The sequence below is a fragment of the Eretmochelys imbricata genome, chromosome 2 (genome assembly GCF_965152235.1).
Source record: "Eretmochelys imbricata isolate rEreImb1 chromosome 2, rEreImb1.hap1, whole genome shotgun sequence".
NCBI lineage: Eukaryota > Metazoa > Chordata > Testudines > Cheloniidae > Eretmochelys > Eretmochelys imbricata.
In genome coordinates, this window is record NC_135573.1 from 119,186,108 (window position 1) to 119,209,923 (window position 23,816).

The 23,816-nt window shown below is 40.8% G+C and overlaps 1 protein-coding gene across 3 annotated transcripts in view; it reads left to right on the plus strand.

Annotated features, from left to right (window-relative positions):
• The window catches only part of DUSP22 (dual specificity phosphatase 22), a 57,335-nt gene that overhangs the window by 28,170 nt on the left and 5,349 nt on the right, over positions 1–23,816 (plus strand). Inside the window, exons 4-6 of one of the 3 annotated variants that reach the window (XM_077810712.1) lie at positions 7,678–7,727; positions 19,047–19,121; positions 20,774–20,945. In XM_077810712.1, coding sequence (XP_077666838.1) covers positions 7,678–7,727; positions 19,047–19,121; positions 20,774–20,945 — 297 coding nt within the window. The remainder of the gene's footprint in view (positions 1–7,677; positions 7,728–19,046; positions 19,122–20,773; positions 20,946–23,816) is intronic. The other 2 variants (XM_077810713.1, XM_077810714.1) reach the window with 2 other exon arrangements.

Here is a 23,816-nt window from a genome sequence, read left to right on the forward strand (position 1 = left end):
AAGTGACTAGTGATTTTGTATGTCCACAATGAGACACCTGAAAGAGGCCTGAATTCCAGGAAGTGCTGAGCACTTACCCCTTGATGTTGGTTCCTTGTAGTGTCTCAAGTTAGACACTCAACATTAGTCATCTTTGGTGGAGACTGCTGTGGCGATATACTGACTCGGTTCATTCTTTGGTTTCCCTAGTTATTCCACCTTCCAGGAGAACTCCAGCCTTTGTTGGGTAGCACTAACATCTGGTGGAAGGGTGGTTCTAGAATCTTTCCACTATTGAGGCACCTCTACTAGGGGTTAGGTTGTTGAAAGTACGGGTCAGTATTGACCCATTGATTGGTATGGGTCACTATTGACCCATACCACATTCACTGGAACACAATGAGCCCTTCTACTTCCATCTAGGAAAAGATGTGGAAAGTGTGTTAATTTTCATTTCTAAAAATAGATGTAGCTGTTTCTGATCTTAATGATTTTTTTAAAAAATCTGAAAATACTTCATAAGATTGCTGTAAGATCCTTATGTAATCAAGTGCTGTGAATATAAAAAGGCTACTGTATTATTAAAAATAAATAAATATTACAGGACCTTCCCAGCTTCAATAGTTCAGATTCCCCATAAGTCTATTTCATTTATTTATGATGCCCTCAAAAGCAAACATGAAATAACTCTACAATGTGGTCGATTAATGGTTATTGCTGAAATATAAATGTGTTTTCTATGAGTCATTAATAAAATCAACAGCATTTGTAACTGCTCCAGAAAGTAACTGAAAGGACAAACAACGGTTGACTGGTTTTCAGTTAGATGGTTCTGTAGCTGTACTGGACAAAACTCTTGGTAACCTCTTGCTGGTTTGCCTTGAGGAAACCTTATCTGCTGGCTGTTTCCCACTTTAGCTTTTTTGCTGAAATGCCCCTAAACAAAAATAAGTACTCCCATCCTCATCTGTTGATGTGACAAGTCAGATTAACACATGGCTTTTGACTAACCTGAAAGAACTTGCCAGGTGCTAGAGGTTTCCTATTTGCATCTGGGTTCACAAATTTAAGCTGAGGGGTTTTGGTTGTTTTTTTAAAAAAAAAGAATTTCTTGGAAGTCGTTGATGGTATCTTTACATAAATTTAAATACCGAGAAGTTTAATGCCAAAAATGTAACATTTATCTTTTAAAAAATAATGATTTTAGAATAGAAATTGTGGTGGTGGTTTTGGACAACTCAGGGTTCGTATTTCTCTTCCCCCCCACCCTCTTCCCCCCACCACTGATTGACTAGAAATGGAGATGTTAAAGTTACAAAACTGAGAACTCTCAAAGGGGATAGAGCATTGAAGTCAAACTCTATCTTAAGTGTTACTTTGCATTATGAGTCTGTTTTTTAAGTTCTATAACTCTCTTCTCCCTCCCCCCACATAGTGTTGCTAGATTACTCAAAAACATTAAAGCAAAAATACCCCAATACTTTATTAGATTTTTTTATACTTCTGAATACACCATACAATACTATTTATTTATAGTTTTAAGTTAATCAGGCATCATTCTTGGTGAATTCAGAATGTGTCTTTGATTATAACAAACTATCCTATGTTTGTAACCTGAAGAAATAACAAGACGTATCTGTTTTGTCATGCTTCTATTAGCTTATTCTTGCTGGAGATTCTTGGTATTGCTTTTGTCAAGATGAAATCTGCAATGTGCTGTTTGGATTTCCCATTCTCACATACAAACCTACTATCTCAAGTGCACTAGATGTGGTTGCATCATTTTGCTGCTGCAAAGTCTTGTTCTGCATAGGAAAGTTCAAATTGTTTAAGTTCGGTTGATAAAATTAAGCTAGGAAAGTAACATCCACTTTATTTTTTTCATTTCAAATTAGCCACAGATAAGTAGAATAGGAAAAAATTAAACTAGGTCATAAAAGATACTCATTCTTTTTCCTGTACTTTTTTTCTTGTGTTATATAAAATATTGAATATAATCCAAAAATGTAAGACTTTATATTTAAAAAAAAAAAAGAGCTAATAAACACACACACACACACACACACTCTCTCTCACACTCACTCTGTTATGGTTTCATTGAAGATTCCAAACATTAAACAAGTGTGCAGTGTTCAGAACTTAATAGGTAATGACACCTAAAATAATTAGAAGTTATAACATATTTGCTGTTCAGTTGATAGGTTTTTATTAGCTCTCAGTGTAAACCCTGGCTATATAAAATATATTTAAATTTTGTTTCTCATTTTTGGAAACTTGAGAGAGATAGTGTAATGATTTGGCTTTATTTTACGATGTATGGCGAAATGGTGCAAGCATGGTATTGTTTCACAAATAACAGTGAATTTTAGAAATTTTACTTAACTCTCGCTTGTTTCAGCTTTGACGATCTTGAAATCAGAATACTTGTTCTGGTTTTGTTAGCTCTCACTGTATCGGTTTAACTGTAGCCTTTAGTTTCAGGGCCTAAGAGACAAAATTCTAGTTTTGGTGGTTACTCTGTCTGCTGAAATAGAAAACTAAAAGATCATTTTCTTTTCAGTATATTAGCTCTCCAGTCTATCACGTATCATTAACTGCACTGGAAAAAACGTGCGTGACCTCAATTGCTTCTGGCATCATACGAAAACTAGCTAATATCAATAACCTTAGAAAACATCTTAAAAAATGAATGTAGGTGTATGGGTGGGGGTGGGATGATAAGGATTTAGAAGCAACAGCTGGAGCATAGCATTGAATTAAGTGGTCATGAGAGAGGCACTATGATGTAGTTGGTTATTCAGCTTATGTATAGATCTAGGAAGCTTGTACGAACACTTGAACTTGTGTGGTGAACTGCTGAGGGTTTGTTTTTTTCCCTCAGTTGGAGCATAGAATTCGGTTTGCTTTACAGCAATGTGTCATTTTTCATAACTCTGAGAAAATATTTAATTTTTTTTATGAAAAAGCTGGTTTGGTTTAATCCAGGGAAGGGTCTGTTTGGAGGGAGAAAGAGGAAAAAATGTTGGCATGCAAGATATCGGTTGAAGGAATATTTCAATGTGAATATACCAACTGCAGCAGTAAATAAGTAATGTGGATTCGTTCCTTCACGTTGGATTTATAATAATTTGCTTTGTCATCAGCTCTTGTAATAAGGTTTTATCTCTGACCTAAAAAAATTCCATTTTTGAGAAGGGCAAATATTCTATGAACTCAACAAATGTAATGAGTGGAACTGGTCTGCTGGAACCTAAATCCAGTTTTTTCACTGAAAAATCCATCTATTATTCTACCAGATGACAAAATGCAAGTTTCCTTTTGAAAGAAATACTGAGTTATACACATACACTTAATGTTTAGTTTGCCTGTCCCATCTTTGTTAATATTATTAATTTAAATCACATAGTAGGGTTTATTCTTGACATTTTCTAGCAATATTATAGCTTCCTGAATAAATCTGAGGCCCATTGAGGCATTGGAAGTCTTCCCATTGACTTCAGCAATCTTATGACCAGGCACAGACTCCTTGTTGTCATGATGAGCACATACCCAAGCAAGGAAGCAGACACCTCAGTGATGTTTTTGCTTCCTCCTTTGGCTTGGTCTTTGTTGACGATTCTAAGATTGCAAACGCTACTAACTACTGAAATTGTGAAGTCTATGGCATATTTGCACACTAATGAACAAGCTATGAGCATCTGAAAATCTTAGTCTACAGTATTTACTTGTTACGTTGACACAAACTGTTCTGCTTTGTTTAGAGTCCCTTTGGGACAATTCTTAGATGTTATATGCATTGTACGTGCACAGGAAAGACTGTGATGTCTCTGGGGCATAACTGCACAAGAACACTACGATGTTGGGTGGTTTTTTTTAATTATCACATAGACAAGAGGGCTCAGAAATTAAATAACTTCCTGTTACCAATATCCTTTTTTTTTTTTTTTTAAAGTGCACTAAGTTTGTAAATATATCAAAATTGCCTGAAGAAAAGCGAATTCAGCATGGCAAGTCTTGTTATCAACAGTAACACATAAATTATCTCTATTGGACAGTGGCCGAAGTGTTTCATTTACAAACAACTGCCCAGTATCAACCAGTATAGTCCCTCTATTTAATTCATGCAATTAAAATTAACGCTTTTGATTCTAAGACTTTTTTTTTTTTTTAAAAAAACTATCTAGGATCAAAATCTGATTATGGGGTGGGATTTTAAAAAGTTGTTCGGTGCTGTTCTAACTGTGCTCCAGTTGAAGTCATTGGGAGTTTTACTGTTGATTTCAGTGGGACAGAGAGAGGCCAACACTGAGCATTTTTGAGATTCTACCCATAATTTTCATTTTCCTGTTGGAGGAGGGGGGATTTCCTGGGAGGCCTGGGAGGGGAGTTCATTAGCACCGCCTTCCAAAACGCTCCAAGGTGGCACGCATTGGTAAAGCACAGAATTCCAGAACCTTTGTGTTGAATGGCCCTGTTAATCTGACCCTGAGAGGTGATGAGCACCTCCCATTGAGTGTAACTCCCGTTGGCTTTATTGGGTTGTACCTCCCAGGATCAGGCCTTGGAGGAGCTATTTTGCACAATATGTGGTCTCTTGTAGGCTAGTTTCATGCTTGCATGTGGTTCTGTGGTAGCTGTGAATTCACGTCACTCTTGGCATCACGCAGAATGGGAATCAGCCATCTGTGACAGAAAAGAACACTGTGTGCTCTAAAACTGACAGTACTTCTTCTTTTTAAAGTGAACATGTTCTGAAAGCCCCTCTTAGTTCAGCTATTGGAAGCATTCAGTATGTGTGGTAACTGTTGAAATCAGTGGGACTATTTAAATGAGTATGGGATGCAGGATTGGGACCTTTAATTGCATGATACAATGCTGGCCTCAATGTGTTTTCTCTCTCCCCTTCCCCACCTTCTTTTCATTCCCATGTTCTGCCTTGTTGAAGGGTAGCTAATGAGTACTGGGCTCCTGGTACTGAATTGTCCAAAGGAGAAAAGAGCATTTAATATGACCTGAAAATGTAAATTGCCAAGCTTCAGCAAATGTAGGGCCTAATGCTATAAAATTTACTCATCTGAGCAGTCCTCTTAAGTTCAAAGCTAAAGCTTCATGGTGAATACCACTGTGTAAGGAGGTAATGATACCAGCTCTATATTGTAGCATTGTCTAGTCTAGAGAAATCAATCCATGATATTAGCAATCTATTGTTTTATATGCACATTGTTCTACCACCAGTTGAGTGCATCTCCGCTAGCCATCTTGACTCTGTAAGGTTTATTATCCTTGCATCCACACTAGGGCTGCTTTGCCCTGATTCAAGTGGGGGTGGCTGCCATGTTCGACAGTTTTCATTTTTTGACAGATGTCAGAGATGCCATTTAGCTGGCAAGCTTCCATTGTTCACCAGCTGAATCTCTTCTCTTCCCCACCCCCAACCATGTTTTGTCATGCCCACACAACTCTCCCCACATTACCTTCCAGAAATATTACCAGCTCCCACTCTGCAGGAGCTTAGCTGAGATTATGCTCGCTTTCACTGTAAACCCCTCTTCAAATGTTCCCCTCTCCCTAAGTCATGATTTCCCCCAGCTATGCCTTCCACACTTCCAGTAATCCCCACGCTCTGTCTGTGCCACTTATTCAGTGAACCATTGACAGTGCACCAGTATACTCTGTGACACGCTTCAGGTGGAAATAAATTGACAATCCACAGGTGGATTAAAGGGCTAGGAAGAGGTTGGAAAGCGGTAGTGGAATGGCTGTGAAGAATGCATTGGCTTGCTCTGACATACCACCTCTGGCTCTTCAGATTGAGAACATAACGGTTGCACAATCAGAGGTTTGTCGGCTCAGGTGTGGAGTAGCCAGAGGTGGGGTTGGAGATCATGGCCTGGGGAGAGGTTTATATTTGAGGAGGTCATAATGAGCCTGATCACTATCTGAGATCCTGGAGATGTCCTAAAGAGGGAAGTAACTAGGTATATTTAAAACTAGTGTGTTTAGTATGGAGTACTAACTTCTTTTGTCATCGCTCCTTTTGTTACTTATCTATTACTTTGGACAATAAAGTGACAAGCTCATTTTTTAAACTTGTTTCTGTGGCCCTTTGTAAAACACTCCTGAAAAGGCATTGCCTACTTGACTTTTCAGATCAGAGTTCTTCTAAGAATATATATTGCGGTTCCTTATTTCAGTACATAATTCATTACACTAATAGCTGACTAATAAAGTGAGGACTTCTTATTGGAAGATACGCCTGAGTTTTAAAGTCCTCGCTTTCAAAAAAATAACCGATTTTCTCTTCCAAAATGCCCTCCTTTTTGTTTGTGTTGCTAAATACATAAGGGAAAAACTGAATGTGGCATTCTGCATGAGAAATAGTTTTTCACAAATTTCATTTTCAGCATTCTTTTTGACAAGTCAGAACGGTATAAGATGTGACTAGTTTCCAATGAAACATAACAAGAATAATAGTTTAAGATGATGAATATAACAAGTTTTACACCTTTCTAATAAAGATGCTGCCATTTAAAAAATTCACTTAAGGATCTTTGGAGTAAACATGACTAAGCTGTCTGTCTCTTAGCGACAAAACATTTGTGAAAACAACTTTTTAAGTCTGTATGCAATGGTGTTGTAACCACATTGGTCCCAGAATATTAGAGCAGTGGTTCTCAAATTTTGTACTGGTGACCCCTTTCACATAGCAAGCCTCTGAGTGCGACCCCCACTTAAAAATTAAAAACACTTTTTAAAAAATATTTAACACCATTATAAATGCTGGAGGCAAAGCGGCGTTTAGGGTGGAGGCTGACAGCTCACGACCCCCCATATAATCTTGTGATCCCCTGAGAGTCCCAACCCCCAGTTTGAGAACCCCCGTATTAGAGAGACAAGGTGGGTGGGTTCATCACATAAGAATGGTCATAGTAGGTCAGACCAAAGGTCCATCTAGCCCAGTATCCTATCTTCTGACGGGGGCCAATGCCAGATGCTTCAAAGGAAATTAACAGAACAGGCAATTATCAAGTGATTCAGCCCGTGTCCTCCAGTCCCAGTATCTGGCAATTGGAGGCTTAGGGACCCTCAAGCATGGGGTTGCATTCCTGACCATCTTGGCTAATAGTCGTTGATGGAGCTATCCTCCTTGAACATATCTCATTCTTTTTTGAACCAAGTTATACTTTTGGCCTTCACAGCATCCCTGGCAATGAGTTCCACAGGTTGACTGTGCATAGTGTGAAGAAGTACTTTCTTGTGTTTTGTTTTTAAACCTGCTGCCTAGTAATTTCATTGGGTGACCCTCTGGTTCTTGTGTTATGCGAAGGGGTAAATAACACTTCCTGATTCACTTCCTCCACACCAGTCATGATTTTATAGACCTCTCTGCTATCTGTCCCTTAGTCGTCTCTCTTTCCAAGCTGAACCATCCCAGCCCATATGGAAGCTTACACAGAGCTGAAGAAGAGCTCTGGGGAAGCTTGTCTCTCTCACCAACAAAAGATATTACCGCACCCACCTTGTCTTTGTTTTAAATCTGGGCAGATGAGGCAAAATCTGCAGTTACTTGCAATACTACACCTCTTCCATAATCAATGGAGCTGCACAACTACTAGAGCAGAATTTGCCCATTGATCTGTGACCATTATGCTTCTGTCCTAATGTCGTGTTCTCATTCCTGTTTACTGCTTTATACAGGGAGTGAAATATCTGTGCATTCCTGCTGCCGATTCACCCTCGCAGAATTTGTAAGTTTGGTTTTTTGGTTTTTTTTTTAATTCAGTACGAATGCTTGTTTTGAAATATGTTGAAGGACCTGATTCTGATCTCTGAGCAATTTTACACCAATGTAGGTTTAAATCTGTTGGTTTAGGGGGAATTACTCCTGATTTATATTGAGGTGACAGAAGAATAGCGCCCCCCCACCCCTTTTTTTTAAGTGCTTTCCTACTTGGTATGTCTGCTTTGCTACCAACAATATCCAGAGTTGTTACAGCAAAATTTTTGGAAGGGATATTAAACCTTGTGCTTCAGGGCTGGTCTGTGTTGCAAAGTTAGGTCAGTTTAACTAGATTCCTCCAGGACTATGAAAAAATTAAGACCTTGTGTGATGTAATTAAGCCAACCTAAGCCCTGGCGTACACTCTGCTAGGTTGATGGAAAAATTGTTCTGTTGACCTAGCAACCACCTCTCTGAGTCGACTTTTAATACAACGATGGAAAAACAGCACCACAGCAGTGCAGCTGCAGCTGTGCAGCTGCGTCACTGTAGCATTTCTGGTAGAGAGAGAGCCTTAGCCGTAGCCAATCTCTACATTTTAGAGACCCGGAGGAGACCTATGTGGGGTGCAGATTATGGCACGTCTTCCTACTGTAGGGTTCTTACACCTTCCTCCAAATCATCTGGTCCTGGCCACTGCTGAAACAGTATACTGGGTTAGGCCTGATTCAGTATGTCCATTCCTATGGTCTTATGCTTCTTGTAATAGGAATATATCTATGAGAAGCTGCTTCTTTTTTAATTAAATTAAATTGTTATTTTATTTAACTATCCACTGTCCATGTAACTGTCCTGAAAGTTAGTTGAGCTGACCCTGGGTTTAACATTCCAAATCTTTGAATTGATGGTATGCAGGAAACCATGATCTTGAAGTAATCAAAACATATTTCATAAGAAGACTTGGATGGCGACCAACTCTGTCTTCTAGTGCTCACTGTTTATGTTGAGGAGAGGTGGGGGGGTTTCAGCCACTTCCTGCTAACTAGTTATGTAGAGAAACAGAAGTAGTTGAAAGGGCCTGGTACCTACGGAAGGAAATGCAGCACTGCTTTTTCTCTCAGATCAGAGCAATATTCCGGCTGATGCTTTCAGTGGATATTTTTAGAGTGTTTTGTTTCTCATACCTTGAAGAGATTCCAACATGACACTTGATGTTTCTTAATTGTTCTTTTCACCCTTTTCAGTGGCATGTTTCTGCACTTATAAAAATCAATTTAACACAATTTTGTGTAGTAAGAACATAGCCCGTGAGCCTGTTTTTTCCCTGTCAGAGGTACTGAGCACCCTCAAAGGCAACTGTAGTCAATGAGCTGCATGTTCTCAGTGCTTCTCAAAATCAGACCCTGAGTGTATTACTCCCTTAAAAATAATAGTAGTCCATAGGCTATTAAGTGGGAATCCAGGTTAGAGAACAGAATAGGATTTTCAGAACTAAGACGGTGGATATGGAAGCAATTTTTTGCATTGTTTTGAGGGAGGGTTGGAAAAATTGTGGAGTTTCATTTCATTTCCTTTAGGAAGGAAGCAACTTAAGAAACTACAGAGGCCTCATTCGCATTTTTTGGGTAGTCATTAATCGTTTGTCAGTAGTTGGAGATCCACTGGGTAGTTGTAAAAAGAAAAGGAGGACTTGTGGCACCTTAGAGACTAACCAATTTATTTGAGCATAAGCTTTCATGAGCTACAGCTCACTTCATTAGTCTCTAAGGTGCCACAAGTTCTCCTTTTCTTTTTGCGAATACAGACTAACACGGCTGCTACTCTGAAACCTGTCATTGTACTGGGTAGTTGTGAAAATGTTTGCAAATCTGCCGTCTGTGTTAGAAATCTGGACCACTTTGTGAATAGAAAGAGGACACAATTTCCAGCGAATGTTAATTACACATGCAATGCAACCAGCCCTAGTCATTGCATGTCAAGGAAATACATTGAAAAGCATTCAAAAGTAATTAGCTTTCTGGCACTGTACCAAGATTCTTAAAGCATTAATAAGATAAGATATTTGCATGAGTATTGTTTCTGTTATGCTGCAAGCATATACGGTTCTTGCTTCGGTATCAGATGGTTGCAAACAAATTTGGTACTTCTGATATTGATACATTTGATCACTTAAAAGAAAACTGGATGAGTAACTGACTTTTCTTTTCTTCTTTATACGATGGAAAACTTCAAGTATAATGCACGGTGCCTCTAAATACTGATGGTACTTGCTTTTAATATAAAAACTTCATAAGGTCAAAAGAAGTTTGTTTTATTCAGGTCATAAGAATGTAATATGATCTTATCCAAACACTGTTTAAAAGTATAGGGTGTTTATCAGTTTGAGGGGGGAGGGGGCTGTGGAAAGAGAGGATCTGTCCCTTTCTGATTTCTTTGTGTCTCTCCCCTTCTCAGAGAGAGACTGACAGCTGTAGAGGAAAACAATAGCATCGCATATAAAGTGCTTTTACCTAGTGATTGCTGCCGAGTGAAATTGACTAGGATCACATAAGATGCTTGTCTGTATTACTCAGCAGCTGATTTTTCAGGTAAAGTTCTTCTGAGGTGGTGGTACTACTTTTCTGCAGCTGCTGGCATTTGTCGAAGGGGACTGGCTTGATGCATGGTCAGAGTGGATCTTGGGACTGTGGAGTTGCTAACTTAAGTTCACATGAGCTATGTTTTCCTCACGGAAATTTGTTTTTCAATAAGTATAATATACATGATGCACTTACAGTAAGCATATTAAGGGCTCTCCTGTTCCTGAGAGAAATCAATTCCCAATAAAATACAACAGTGAAAACAGAATACGCTCACGTTCTTTCAAACTGTGAGAAGATTCAGTTCTACTAGCATTTTCTGCTCCTGCTTAGAATTTGAATTAAGCAATCATTGAGGCCTAGGTCATTTCCTGGGAGTTTAATGTGAGTTTGGCCTCTGCAGTGGGAATTTGGCTTCAGACCATTAACTTCTGCTGGTCACTGATTTCCCTGACAATGTCCTCTCCTAAGGAACTTTTACTCTAAAATTAATTCTGTAGAAATTAAATATACCCTTCCTCACTCCATCTTATTTCTGTACTGTGTGTTTCTAGGGAATTAATACCCAGTTATGCTAGCCTATTTAGGGTGGCCATATTTCCCAAAGTGAAAACAGGAAACCATGGGGTGCTGGCTCAAGCTCCCCACAGCCACTTGCCCAAGGCTGCTGCTGGCGCCCTCCCTCATCCCCCTCCCACAGGACTATCATTAGTCACTCAAACCCTGCTTCCCCCCTGCACGGGGCTGTCATCTCTGCTTATGTTCCTCCTCACCACACCCCACTTTTATTTAAAACAAATAAAAATAAAAAAAATGGGCATTTGTCCTGTTTGCTCTTGCCAACTGATCAGGGCCAATAAAAGGGACTCTCCTTGCCAAAATGGGATGTATGGTAATCCTGAGCCTATTGGGCTTCATGGTTGCCTTTTGAACTCTTCCTTTTGGCTTAGATTTAATATTACAGCCAGTCTGTCTGATAGTGCTACAGTAGCAAAATGCTAAAGAATCATACAAAAGTTCTAAGTAGTTCTTAGTTCTTGACTATTCCAGGTTGGATTGCTGAAGAGACAATACCACTACATTTCTTTCCCTACTGATGCTTTTTTCAACCCTAATGCATTTCTGAAAGCTCAACTAAACACTGAAGTGTAGAGCTGACATGGAAAATCCCTCATTTAATTTGTATCAGATTACCCTTTTTATTAAAGCATGATTGGAGAGCCCATTCACTACTTTACTTCGTGTGGGATGTGCCCAGTGATACTATAAAGAAGCTGCAGTTCATAATATTAAGTTGGCAAGAGAAGTGTTAAAGTTGGATGTTGTACAATACATTGTCTTTACACTGAATTGTCAGTCCAGTGCGTAGATGGTTAATCAGGACAGTTGTTTTACTTTTATGTAGCAAATATTGATTTCCTATTTCACTGTTAACCTTGATTATCATGCACATTGTAGGGAGAGTGGTCGCTTTGGATGAGCTATTACCAGCAGGAGAGTGATTTTGTGTGTGTGGTTTTTGGAGGGGGATGGGGGGGGTGAGAAAACCTGGATTTGTGCTGGAAATGGCCCACCTTGATTACCATACACATTTTAAAGAGAGTGGTCACTTTGGATGGGCTATTACCAGCAGGAGAGTGAGTTTGTGTGGGGGGGGGGTGGAGGGTGAGAAAACCTGGATTTGTGCTGGAAGTGGCCCAACTTGATGATCACTTTAGATAAGCTATTACCAGCAGGAGAGTGGGGTGGGAGGAGGTATTGTTTCATGGTCTCTGTGTATATAATGTCTTCTGCAGTTTCCACAGTATGTATCCGATGAAGTGAGCTGTAGCTCACGAAAGCTCATGTTCAAATAAATTGGTTAGTCTCTAGGGTGCCACAAGTACTCCTTTTCTTTTTATAGAATAATTTGCTATTCAAGGGGTGAACATAAACCAGTACCGGGCTGAGCTGGCAGATTGCTTGAAACAGTAGCTCTAAGACGTGTGAACTGCCCCATTGATCAGAGTCAGGGCTCCATGATTCCATGAACTGGTAATGAATTCGACAGGCGTGACTGCATTAGGATTTCCCTTCTAACTTTTATGAAACTTGAACAAGACAATCGCGGGTGAACACTACCACACATCTAAATTTGATGCTGTAACAAGTAAACTAGCTGCATAGTGACTCAGCATACTAAATGTCATATCTGGAAAATGACTAATAAAACTGGACCTAAAGTTCACTATTAGCCATGCTTAATTACTCTCTCTCCCTCCCTCCCCGAGAAAGACATCACCCCTTTACCTTCGATATTTTTTCATCCCAAAGCATGTTCCATAAGAAAGTGAGAAAAACTTGTTAGGTCATTGTAGAAGATGTATTGGTGTTTGGCGCTACTGTGGAAAAACACACCAACGTATTAGAGAGAGACACGGTGGGTGCGATAATATATTTTATTGGACCAACTTCCCACCTTGTCTGAGTCTCTATCCTGGGATCGACAAGGCTACAACTATACTGCATACATCAACCTGTGTCATTTTTCTAGAGATCTAGGGGCAAAAAGGGGTCGAGTAAAATCCAGATAAAAGCATCACGTTTTTAACTGACCTAAGCAGTTAGATCTTGGAGAAATACTGCTTAACTGTGATACAGTTCTTTTTAAAAAGCCATGCATACCGCTAATAAAGTCTGTTAGGTTCAGCTGCTGCCTACAGGTTATATCCCTGCAAGCAAACACAAGCACCATATGGTGTCAAAATTAGGGCTGGTCAAAACTTTTTTCAGTGGAAAATAGTTTTCTTGACTGAATGAAAATGTTTGCGCAAAGTATCAACCTTTCTTTCTTTTGTCTGTCTTCAGACAAAAAACTTATGTCTGAAAACCATAGTTTTCAGATTACATTTTTCAGGTTTTCAGTAACTGAAAACCAGAATATTTCAGCTTTCATCTTTTCAACAAAATGTCAATAATTTATCCAAAGGAAAAAACATTTCCTGACCAGTTCTAGTCAAAATGTTAGAATAGACACACATTTTAAAGTCTGAGGAATTCTGCAATTCCAGGAGATCCTCTTCTGAAAGGGTCATTCATAGAATCCTAGAGATACGTGTAGGGTTGGAAGGGACCTTGGGAGGTCATCAAATGCATCCCTCCCGGCATGCTGAGACAGGACCAAGTAAACCTGGACCATTCCTAACAAGTGGTTTGTCCATCCTGTCCTTGAAAATCTCCAGTGATGGGGATTCCACAACCTCCCTTGTGAGCCTATTCCAGAACTTAACTACCCTTATAGTTAGAAAGTGTTTCCTAGTATCTAACCCAGTAGTCTCCAAACGCTCAGTCCCCCTTACCCCTGTCCATGTCTCTGCCCTCCTGGAACCAGGGCCATGGCTTGGGGGACAGGGGTGGGAGGGAAGACGGGGTAAGCAAGATGAGGCTGGGGCCACAGGTGGGGGTAGGTCTGGGACCAGGAACAGAGTCGCAGCCAGGGCTGTGAATATCGAGAGCAAGGAACAATATTATAAAGATGCTCTTGGTGGTGGGTACCATATCAGAGGAGTGACTGCTCAACTTGGCCTTATGGGACCTCTTGGACTGGTCCAAGAGCATCTATGCCCCCTCTCAGCCACTCAGTCCCGGAGAGAGTCAACTTCTCCAGTATCTATAGCAACCAGAGAAGATCCTCCTCCTCCTAATCTACAACCTCCCTCCTTTTTGGCACCTAGAGAGGAACCCCAGAATATTTCCCCCACATATTTCTTCCTCTTCCCCAGAGGAAACATGACTACCTCCTGAGGACTTTAAAGGTTTTCAAGACCTCATTAGGAGGGTGGCCGCATTTGTACAAACTCCTGGACATCTTACAAACTCCCATTCTGGGAAGGGTTGCCCATCCCATTAATTAAGCCTTGTTTGAACCTGCAAAGATCCTTTAGCAGACACTGGTCTCCATTCCACCCACTGCCAAATGAATGGACAGATGGTATCAGGTTCCCCAGCAAGAATTTGTGTATTTCTTCACTTATGCCATCCCAGACTCATTAGTGGCAACAGCAACAAAAGAACATTTTGAGGCAGTCTCGCCCTCAGGCTACCCTGAAGGATAGGGAGTGTAAGAGACTGGACCTATATAGCGAAAAGGCTTACATTACCATGACCCTTCAGATGAGGGTGTGAAATTACAAGGCATTTTTGGCCAAATGCACCTTTATTAACTGCTCAGAATTTTTTTTGACAAACTGCCTGAAGAATATAGGGATCAGTTTTTGGTCATAGTCTCCAAGGTCATCTCACTGCTTGAACGTCTGTCCTGGCAGCTATTGGTGCATCAGATCCTGCATCATTTCTGATGGCTACAGCCATTTCAATGAGACACTCTTTTTGATTGTAGGCCTCTGGCATTCCTAAACAATTAAAAATGCAGTAGAAGATCCACCATTTGAAGGTGCTAAACTGTTTTCTCAGAAAACTGATGATGCAATGCACATGTTGAAAGATTCTTGTCAATCGTTTTGTTTGCTGGGTGTTTACACCCCAGTAACAAAAAGAGGAAGCAGTTTGAGGCCCAGAACACAATACAGATCTTACTACCAGCAGAGATCTCAGGGTGACTCTAGAAGGAGATCTAAGCCACTTAGATGTCCCCCATTAGCATCATAGACCCTTTTCATCAGACTTTGTTCACTTTGAAGCAGTTTTTTGATATCTCAGTCGATGACTGCATGCTGACTGTTTCATCTTCTACATCCAGACCCTCCATTTTGGAAATGTTCTCTCTCTTCTATAGTGCATGGACGGAGATTACATTGGACCAATAGGTGCTCAGCCCGGTAAGAGAAGAATAGGTTATCCAGTTCATGTACTTCCCTTTCCCTGACCCGCCTTCCTTGTCCCTTTTCAGGGACCCATCCCATGAGGTTGTTTTACATCAAGAATTACAGTTTCTATTGGAATTGGGGCCAAGAGAGGAAGTTCCTTGTCAACACACAGGGAAAGATTTCTATTTATGCTACTTTCTGATTCCTAAAAAGAGAGGTGGCCTTCGGCCCTTTCTGGATTTAAGAAATCCAAACCATTTTATCAAAAAGACAGTCAACCTGACATCTATTATCCCTCTCTTAGAGATTAGTATGCTGCCCTCGACCTGCAGGATGCGTATTTTCACGTGGCAATACATCTTGGCCACAGAAAGTATCTTTGATTCATGGGAAACAACATGCACTGCCTATACACTGTGCTGCCTGCCAGCCTATCCTTGGCCTAAGGGTATTTATCAAGTGTATGATGGTAGTGGCAGCTCACCTGCACCATTTAGGAGTTAAAATATTTCTCTACCTGGACAGTAGGCTTGGTCAGGGAAGGTCAGGATCTCACAGTCAAAAAAGCAATCTTATCGTCAGACATCTGTTCTTTTGTCCAGATTGAAAACTGAATGTAGAGGAATCAACATTACAAGCAATGCAGCAAGTAAATTTCATAGGCGTAGATCTTGATGCCACGATTCCCATTGCTTACCACCCGACAAACAAGTTCCAGTCCATGGTCTTTGTCAGAGGGCCTCAGTTCCAACCTGAGGACCACAGTGAATTAATGTCTAGCATTGTTGGGTCACATGGCCTAGAGTGCGTGAGTGGACTCAGCATGCCAGACTTTACCTCAGATGTCCGTAGACCTGGCTTCACTTAGCATAGCATCCAGCAAACATTTTCTGGATTTGCTGCTTTGTGTATCTGCCCAAGAGCTTCAGCCCCTGTTAACACCTCAGAATGTAGGCAGAGGGGTTCCATTCCTTCCACCAGAACCAATTATGGCTTTTATAATAGATGCGTCCACCAGGGATTGAGGGGCCTATCTGGGTCAACTTCAGGCTCAAGCACTTTGGACATCTAAGGAACTTTCATTCCATATAAATATGCTGGAACTTTGAGGTATTCTTTGGGACTGTGAGATGTTCATTACCATCATCAGGTGGTTCCAGTTCTTACCAAAGACATCACCGATATGTTTTATCTGAACAAGCAGGGAGATGCAAAGTTGTCTCAGCTATGCCAGGAAGCGATCCACTTGTGGAACTTCTGTATAAAGACCAATATCTCACTAAATGCCTTTCACCTCTTGGGAGAGAGGAACTCTGTATTGCAGATTCCCTCATCAGATACCTCCATAGATCATCACGAGTGGTCAATAAAGAGGCCGGTCTGCAGTAGAACCCCATTAGTGGGGTTATCCAATAATAGACCTCTTTGTAACCAACCTGAAGAATAACTGCAGGAGGTTCTGTTCTAGGGCAGGTCACAGCCCAGGTTCCATTATCAATGGCTTTATTTTTTTCCCATGTGTTGCCCATGTTTCCTCCAGTTCCTCTGATTCCAAGGATGATAAGAAAAGTAAGACAAAGAACCCTAATCCTCATAGCGCTTGCCTGGCCAAGGCAGTACTAGTGCATGGACGTACAGCAACTCTCCATCTGGCCACCCACACCTCTATCTCTGCTTGAGAATTTTTTGCCTCAAAACCAAGGGAAGTCACTGCACCCTTACCTACAATCTCTTCACCTAACAGTCCTGATGATCTCTGGTTGGTCAATGAGGAGAAAGTCTGCTGCTCCTGAAAAGTCCAAGCTGTTCTGGTGAACAGCAGAAAGGATTAGACCAGAGCCATGTAGGAAGCAAAATGGAAAAGGTTTTCAGTCTGGGTGGAATTGCATCAGTTATCTCCTGGTAACACAGAGATTAGACATATGTATGCCAGACTGTTACTGCATCTGAAATCCTCTGGTCTCTCAGCTCTCCATTGAGCATCAATTTCTGCAGTATGCCCATGAGTGGAGAGGTTTTCAATCCTCTGGTACCCATATTTTGAAGGGGTCTTATCCATGTCTACCCTCCAGAGTCTGAACCAGTACCTTCCTGGGACCTGAATTTTAATACTGTCCCATTTGATGAGACCCCTCTTTGAACCTTTGGCAACAACATCCCTGCTGCTGCTGTCAGTGAAAATGATAAGATGTTTGGGAGGGCTCTGACATTTTACCTGCACTGCACAAAGTCTTTCAGATCCTCTTCTAGACTGTTTTGTTGCCTACACTACTGGGGACTGGGTTAAAGGGCAACCTGTCACAGCTCAGCATATTTCACACTGAATTTCAGATTGTATTGAGCTTTGTTATGATCTGGCAAACGTCTCTCTGCAAAGGAAAGCAGCCCGCTCCACTAGGGTTCCTTCCATTTTGTCAGCCTTCTTGAGTAATGTTCCAATAGCAGACATTTTGCAAAGCAGAAATGTGGTCATCTGTACATACCTTCTCCAGATACTGTTACCTCAAGGTTCATGAGGGGACGCCAGCTTCAGCCAGTTGGTGTTGCGATCTCTCTTCAAGTTATCTGATATCCACCAGCTGCAAGGAAACTGCTGGTGAATCCCCTGCAGTGGACTGTGTGTGCGCACAGTCGCTCCACGGAGGGAAAAAATGGTTACATATCTGTACAGGAACTGTTGTTCTTCCAGATGTGCTGCGCACATGTACATTCTGCGACTCTCCCACCTTCCCCACTACTTTGAGTTTAGCTTACCAGCAGTGCAAAGAAAGGGAGAAGGAGATGGCGATCACACCCCTTTATACCCTTGGTTTGGTGCCTGAAGACAGCAGGGGCGCATGTGCTGCCTGCTGGTATGGCTGGTAAGTCTCCAGCTGGAGTGTGTTTGGTGCACATCCACCTACAGTGGAATGTACATGTGCACAACTCATCTCGAAGAACAACCGTGACTGTACCAGTAAGTAACTGGGTTTTTGTTATGAGACATTTATATTGCAATAGCTCCTAATGGCCACAACCAGGTTGGGCCACATTATGCTAGGTGCAGTACAAATACATAACAATGACTACCTACACTAAAGAACTTCCAGTCTAAAAGATGACATCTAATGAGTGGATGAGCCAAACAAGTAGGCTGGGACCGAAAGCAGGAAAGACAGGGAAACAAATTGTAATAGGAGGAGCGCAAGTTCTTCGTAGTGGTGGGGCTACACTGTGGAGGGCTTTGAAATTAAGGAGAATAAATTTTGTATTTCATGCAGTGGAAGAGGAGGAACCAGTGAAGAGTTTTGAGTGGATTGCTGTAGGTGGAGTAATGAGCCAAGAATGATGATCTTAGCAGCATTTTGGAAAGATGTGAGTTGGGGGAGGACGGAGTTCGGAATTGTCAAAGCCAGAGAAGAGGAGACTGCAGTAGTCAAAGTGTGAAGTGATCAAGGGCTGAACAAGACTTTTTGGCAGTGTGATCAGAGAGGAAAGGTGGATCTTGGAGATATTGTGCAGGAAGAAGTGGCAAGTTTTAGATGTGGCCTGGATGAGCTCAAGTCATTGTGATGTCTGCTGTGACAGAGAAAGAGGAGGGAAGGGAGGTCTTTACAGGAAAAAATCAGGAGCTCTGTTTTGGCCGTGCTAAATTTCAGTTGATGGCAGGACCTCCACAAGGAAATGTCAGAAAGACAAACTAACATAGTTGCTTGCCGGGAGGGAAGGAGATTTGCCAGTCATCCACAGAAAGTATTTGTCAACGGTGGTGCCTGAGATACCAAAGTTTCCATTCATATTTAAAATAAGGAATAATCTAAGGCAACTGCGTAGTATCTGTTGGTTGCCTTTTTAATGTACTGTATTCTGGGAACAATATGAAGTGGCTTTTCAGATCTTTTTCTCAGTTTTTATTTTTTCTCTCTGAGTCATGACTTTACTAAAACTAAGTCCTTTGTGTTTCCCTCTTGCTTCTGTTTTCAGGACAAGACATTTCAAAGAGAGCATCAAGTTTATCCATGAGTGCCGGCTTAGAGGTGAGAGCTGTCTTGTTCACTGGTACGTATGTCAATTGTTTAAGAATATTCTAATTTTTTTCCCTCCATATTTTTTTTTAAGTCTGTGATAAATTAGTGTTGCCCACCCTGCTCTTTTTTAACAATAATACTTCTGCATTTATACAGCACCTCACATCTGAGGATCCCCCGCCAAAATTAAAAACGGTTGTTAAGCCTCGCTCCACTCTGGATATTGAGGCACAGAGAAGTTAAGTGGCTGCCGGAACACACAATGTGTCAGTGGCAGAGCCAGGAGTGAAATCCAGAGCTGCTGACTCCGGTCCCCCATTCAGACCTTGGGACTATCTGTTCCCTGTGTTATATTTTAACAATAGTGTTGCATCATCTATTTGTCTGATTCATGCTAGTCACCATTTTCTTCTCTCACAGACAGTTCCTGTGATCCTAATAATTTTATCAGTTCCAGCTGCAACTATTTTTGCTGCTTTAGGGCTGCTGGAAATGTTCCTCTCAACAGAAACTGGTGTTTTAAGCTTCACTGAAGCATTCAAATATCACAGCTGTTGCGAGCAGATTACTGATTAGAGAGGGAGTCCTGAGACATTAACTGCCTTCAAAGAGTTAGAATATAGAAAAGGAAAGCCCATCATGGTTTTTCTTACTGTCGTTGCTTGTGGTCCCTGTGCATTGCTGCAATGTCTAACTAGCATTTCAGAACCTGTATCTAGAGTCAGGTCCAGTAGTTTGAGCACTGGGCTTGGAGGTAGGAACTCCAGCATTCTAATCCTGTTCTGCCATTGGCTCATTGTGTAGCTTTGAACAAGTCGATTAACCTCTCTGTACCTCGCTCTCTTCATATGTAAAATGGGGATATTGACCTACTTCATGAGGGTGTTCTGAGATGGTTGATATTGTGCTTTATTGTTTATATTCTTTGAGAGTGTGAAGTGTTAAGTGAGCAAATCTACAACTGTCACTCAAATGTATTCTTTATCTATAGTAATAACACCACTTTTCATCCAGAGCTGTCAAACCACTTGACAGTGGTAGGTTCTCTCGTTCTCCCAGTGTCACAGATGGTGAAACTGAGGCACTGAGAAATAAAGTCACAGAGCATGTCAGTGGCAGACTCAGAAATAGAACTGAGAACTCTGAGTCCTGTGCTCTAATGTTCAACTCTGTCTGAAAGTTTTTAATGAATTTAAACCCAATCTCATTAAAATGAGTCTTTTCCAGCACATATAGATCTGTCTTCTTATTTCATGACCCTATTCTCTCTGGGGGCATGTTTTGTTTTTTATGTCTGGGTGACTCGTATCTAGTTTTTAAGAAAAACAACAAATACAAAATTGTTCTCAGGCTTTCTCATGGAGGCTTTGTATTTGTTCTTTGTTTAAAAAAACTCTCATCTGAACTGAATTTCAGTACAGCTCCTCTCTTGGGGTGCCCATACTGCACATGGATTCACTTCTCTACATTTTAAAGTCCAGTACATTGACCTAAAGATATTTTAATGTTATATAGGAACAGCCACCACAATGTGCTCATTACTTTAATCTCCTTAGTTTAGGTAATATATTTTACCTGGTAAAGTGCTGTGTAAATTTATGATGCTATATGAGACAATGAGCGTATTTATTTTAAGACTTTTTATATTTTGTATCTATTTATTTTGTCTCATTTCTGCTGCAGTCTTGCTGGAGTCTCTAGGAGCGTAACTTTGGTAGTCGCTTACGTCATGACAATCACAGACTTTGGTTGGGAAGATGCATTGTCTATTGTAAGAGCATCGAGATCCTGTGCCAATCCTAATATGGGCTTCCAGAGGCAGCTACAGGAGTTTGAAAAACATGATGTTGACCATGTAGGTGATTTTTGTTGACCAATTTGGTTGCTTAAGCCATAAAGTTTTGGACTGTCTCATAACTTTAGAAGGTTAAAGATTAGAAGATAAATGGCCCAGAATGCAGCAATAATACAAATGTACAAATGATGCTAATGTAAAAACTGTTTTTTCACATCTACCTAGGATGTTAAAGCAAGAAAAAATAGTTTTTTCAAATTAACAATGCTGTAAACAAAACTTGAGATCTGAAAGTCAAGCTGGGTTCTCTTCCTGGCTTATGCATCATCACCAGTAACCAACATTGTGTATCACTGGAACTTAACTAACAATTGTGGGGATGATGCATGAACCAGAATGGAATCCAGCTCCTTCTCCTTGAGCTGGGTTGGTTCTGCAGGGCTAACGGGAGTTCAGAAAAATAGTAATAACCTGTTTTTGTCAATAACATAAACAATACAGCTGAACACACACTGGGAACAGGTCTGTTGAGTAAGGAGGCACTGTTTTTACATAATCACTTTTCTGACCATAACTCCATTTTACATTGCTCAGCACATTTGTCCTCTCTACTTTCTCAAGTCACTCTTTTTTTTTTTTAAAAGAAAGTAAATGAGGTAGGGAGGTGGCTTCATTTTTCTTCCAGGATTTCTTGCAGCAGAGAGCTGAGAAATTATTGTGGCATTTCAGTAATGGAGTTTTCAACTGTAAATATTTGTTTTTGGAAACTATTTAATTAAATATTTCCTGGATCATTCAGAACTGATATTAATGGGTGGGTAACTGACTTTTTAAGATACAATATAAAGGGACTTTCCAGACTAGTCTCCTTCCTCCCTTATATGAAGGTTTACAGTCATTTCAGATCTAATTGGACTGAGCTAATAACCCTAATTGTCATTGTATATGCAAATAACCTTGAGAAGAGAGTAACGTTTTTTTTTTAATGTCACAATGGAAGGGTGCAGCAGTTTCTTCCCTGAAAGGGAGGCACTAGGCTACAAAAAGAAATGCTCACCTGTGGACATAACTTGTTGCAAACGGTTGTATCTCTCAACCACAACTTTTGGGACCAGATCCTCAGCAGATGTGAATCAGTGTGCTTCTATTCATTTCAATGGAGCTATGCCAATTTATACCAGCTGAATATCTGGGCCTGAGTTTTTAATTACAGCACCACTTGTCCATGGTAGCTCTGTACAAAGTATATTGGGGTTTCAGGACATTTGATCCGTTAGATTTGATCTTCTAGGCTTTTAGGCATTGAAGATCCTAACGTGTTGTGTTGTGTATCCTTCATAAATTTCCCTTAAATGTGCCTTAAGTTCTCATCTTTGATATGACTACAATATAAATATATTTTGCTTATTCAGTATGTTTGATCCTGCAAGATGCTGAGCACTATGGTCCTGATCCAGCAAAGCACTTAAGCATGTGCTCAACTTCTAAGACGTGAGCAGTCCCATTAATACTTTTACGACTATTTGCATGCTTCTGAGTCTGTGTTTAAGTGCTTTGCTGGGTCACGGCGCAATTGCTGAGTTTCTTACAGAATCGATCTCCGTATAGTTACTAACTGAATGGATACCTCCAATCTAATATATTTCATACTCTTCCTAAACTTGCCAAACACTACACAGTTGATTAGGAAAGAGTCATGTGACCTAAAATAGTTTTGCCTTCATAGCTAATCAGTGATAGCAGGGCTTAGAGTGGGAAGGTGCTGCCTGCCAGCCTTGCTTTGCCCAGCTGATAGACAGCAGTGGAGCTACAAAAGCAAGAAGAAAGAGCAGGAACCACTTATTCTTTGAGGGCCTCCCCCTCCCTGCAACAGCTGAGCAGAGTAGGAGCAATTGTAATTGTTCCTGCATTGAGGCTTCACTGCCAGGTAAGTGGGAGAAGAGTCAGGGCAGGAAGAAGGAGAGGCAGGTTAAAGAATTTGCACACATTTGTAATGTGTTTATTTGATACAGCAAGAGATTATATAGGCCAGGTCACCAGCTGGTTGTAAATTGACATGCCTCCATTGAAGTCATTGGAGCTATGCTGACTTATACCTGCTGAGGAACTGGCCTTATGTAAAACGTTGAATGCTTAAAACGCCTGGTTTAGCCACTGATCCCACAAAGACTTATGTACATACTTAACTTGACACACATGAGTAGCCCCATCAACATCAAACTAAGCACATGCATAAATCTTTGCAGAATCAGGATGTGAGGCTGAAGTTGTATCTCTCACACTCTCACACTCTGCAATGGATTTTTTTTTTTTTTTTGGCAGATGCATATTTTACAAAATGTTAAACATTTAAGTTTTCCTTCCCTTCTCCCCACATCCAACTAAACCATTTAAAAAGCACAGTAATGCACTTCCAGGTATGTATTAAACAGCCGATATACTACACCCCGCCCCAGCATTGATGTGTTGAAATAAGAACGGTCATGCTGGGTCAGACCAGTGGTCCATCTAGCCCAGTCTGCCAACAGTGGCCAATGCCAGGTGCCTCAGAAGGAATGAACAGAACAGAACAATCGTCAAGTGATCCATCCCCTGTCGTCCACTCCCAGCTTCTGGCAGGTCAGAGATTTGGGGACACCCAGAGTATGGGGTTATGTCCCTGACCATCTTGACTAATAGTCATTGGTGGACCTATCCTCCATGGACTTATCTAACTCTTTTTAACCAGTTATACTTTTGGCCTTCAGAGCATCCCTTGACAATGAGTATATCGTGTGTGTAAAGAAGTACTTCTTTATGTTTTAAACCTGCTGCCTATTCATTTCCTTGGGCGACCCTTTGTTCTTGTGTTATAAAGGGGTAAATAGCACTTCCCTACTCACTTCCTCCATGCCAGTCATGATCGTATAGACCTCTCTCCTATCCCCCCCG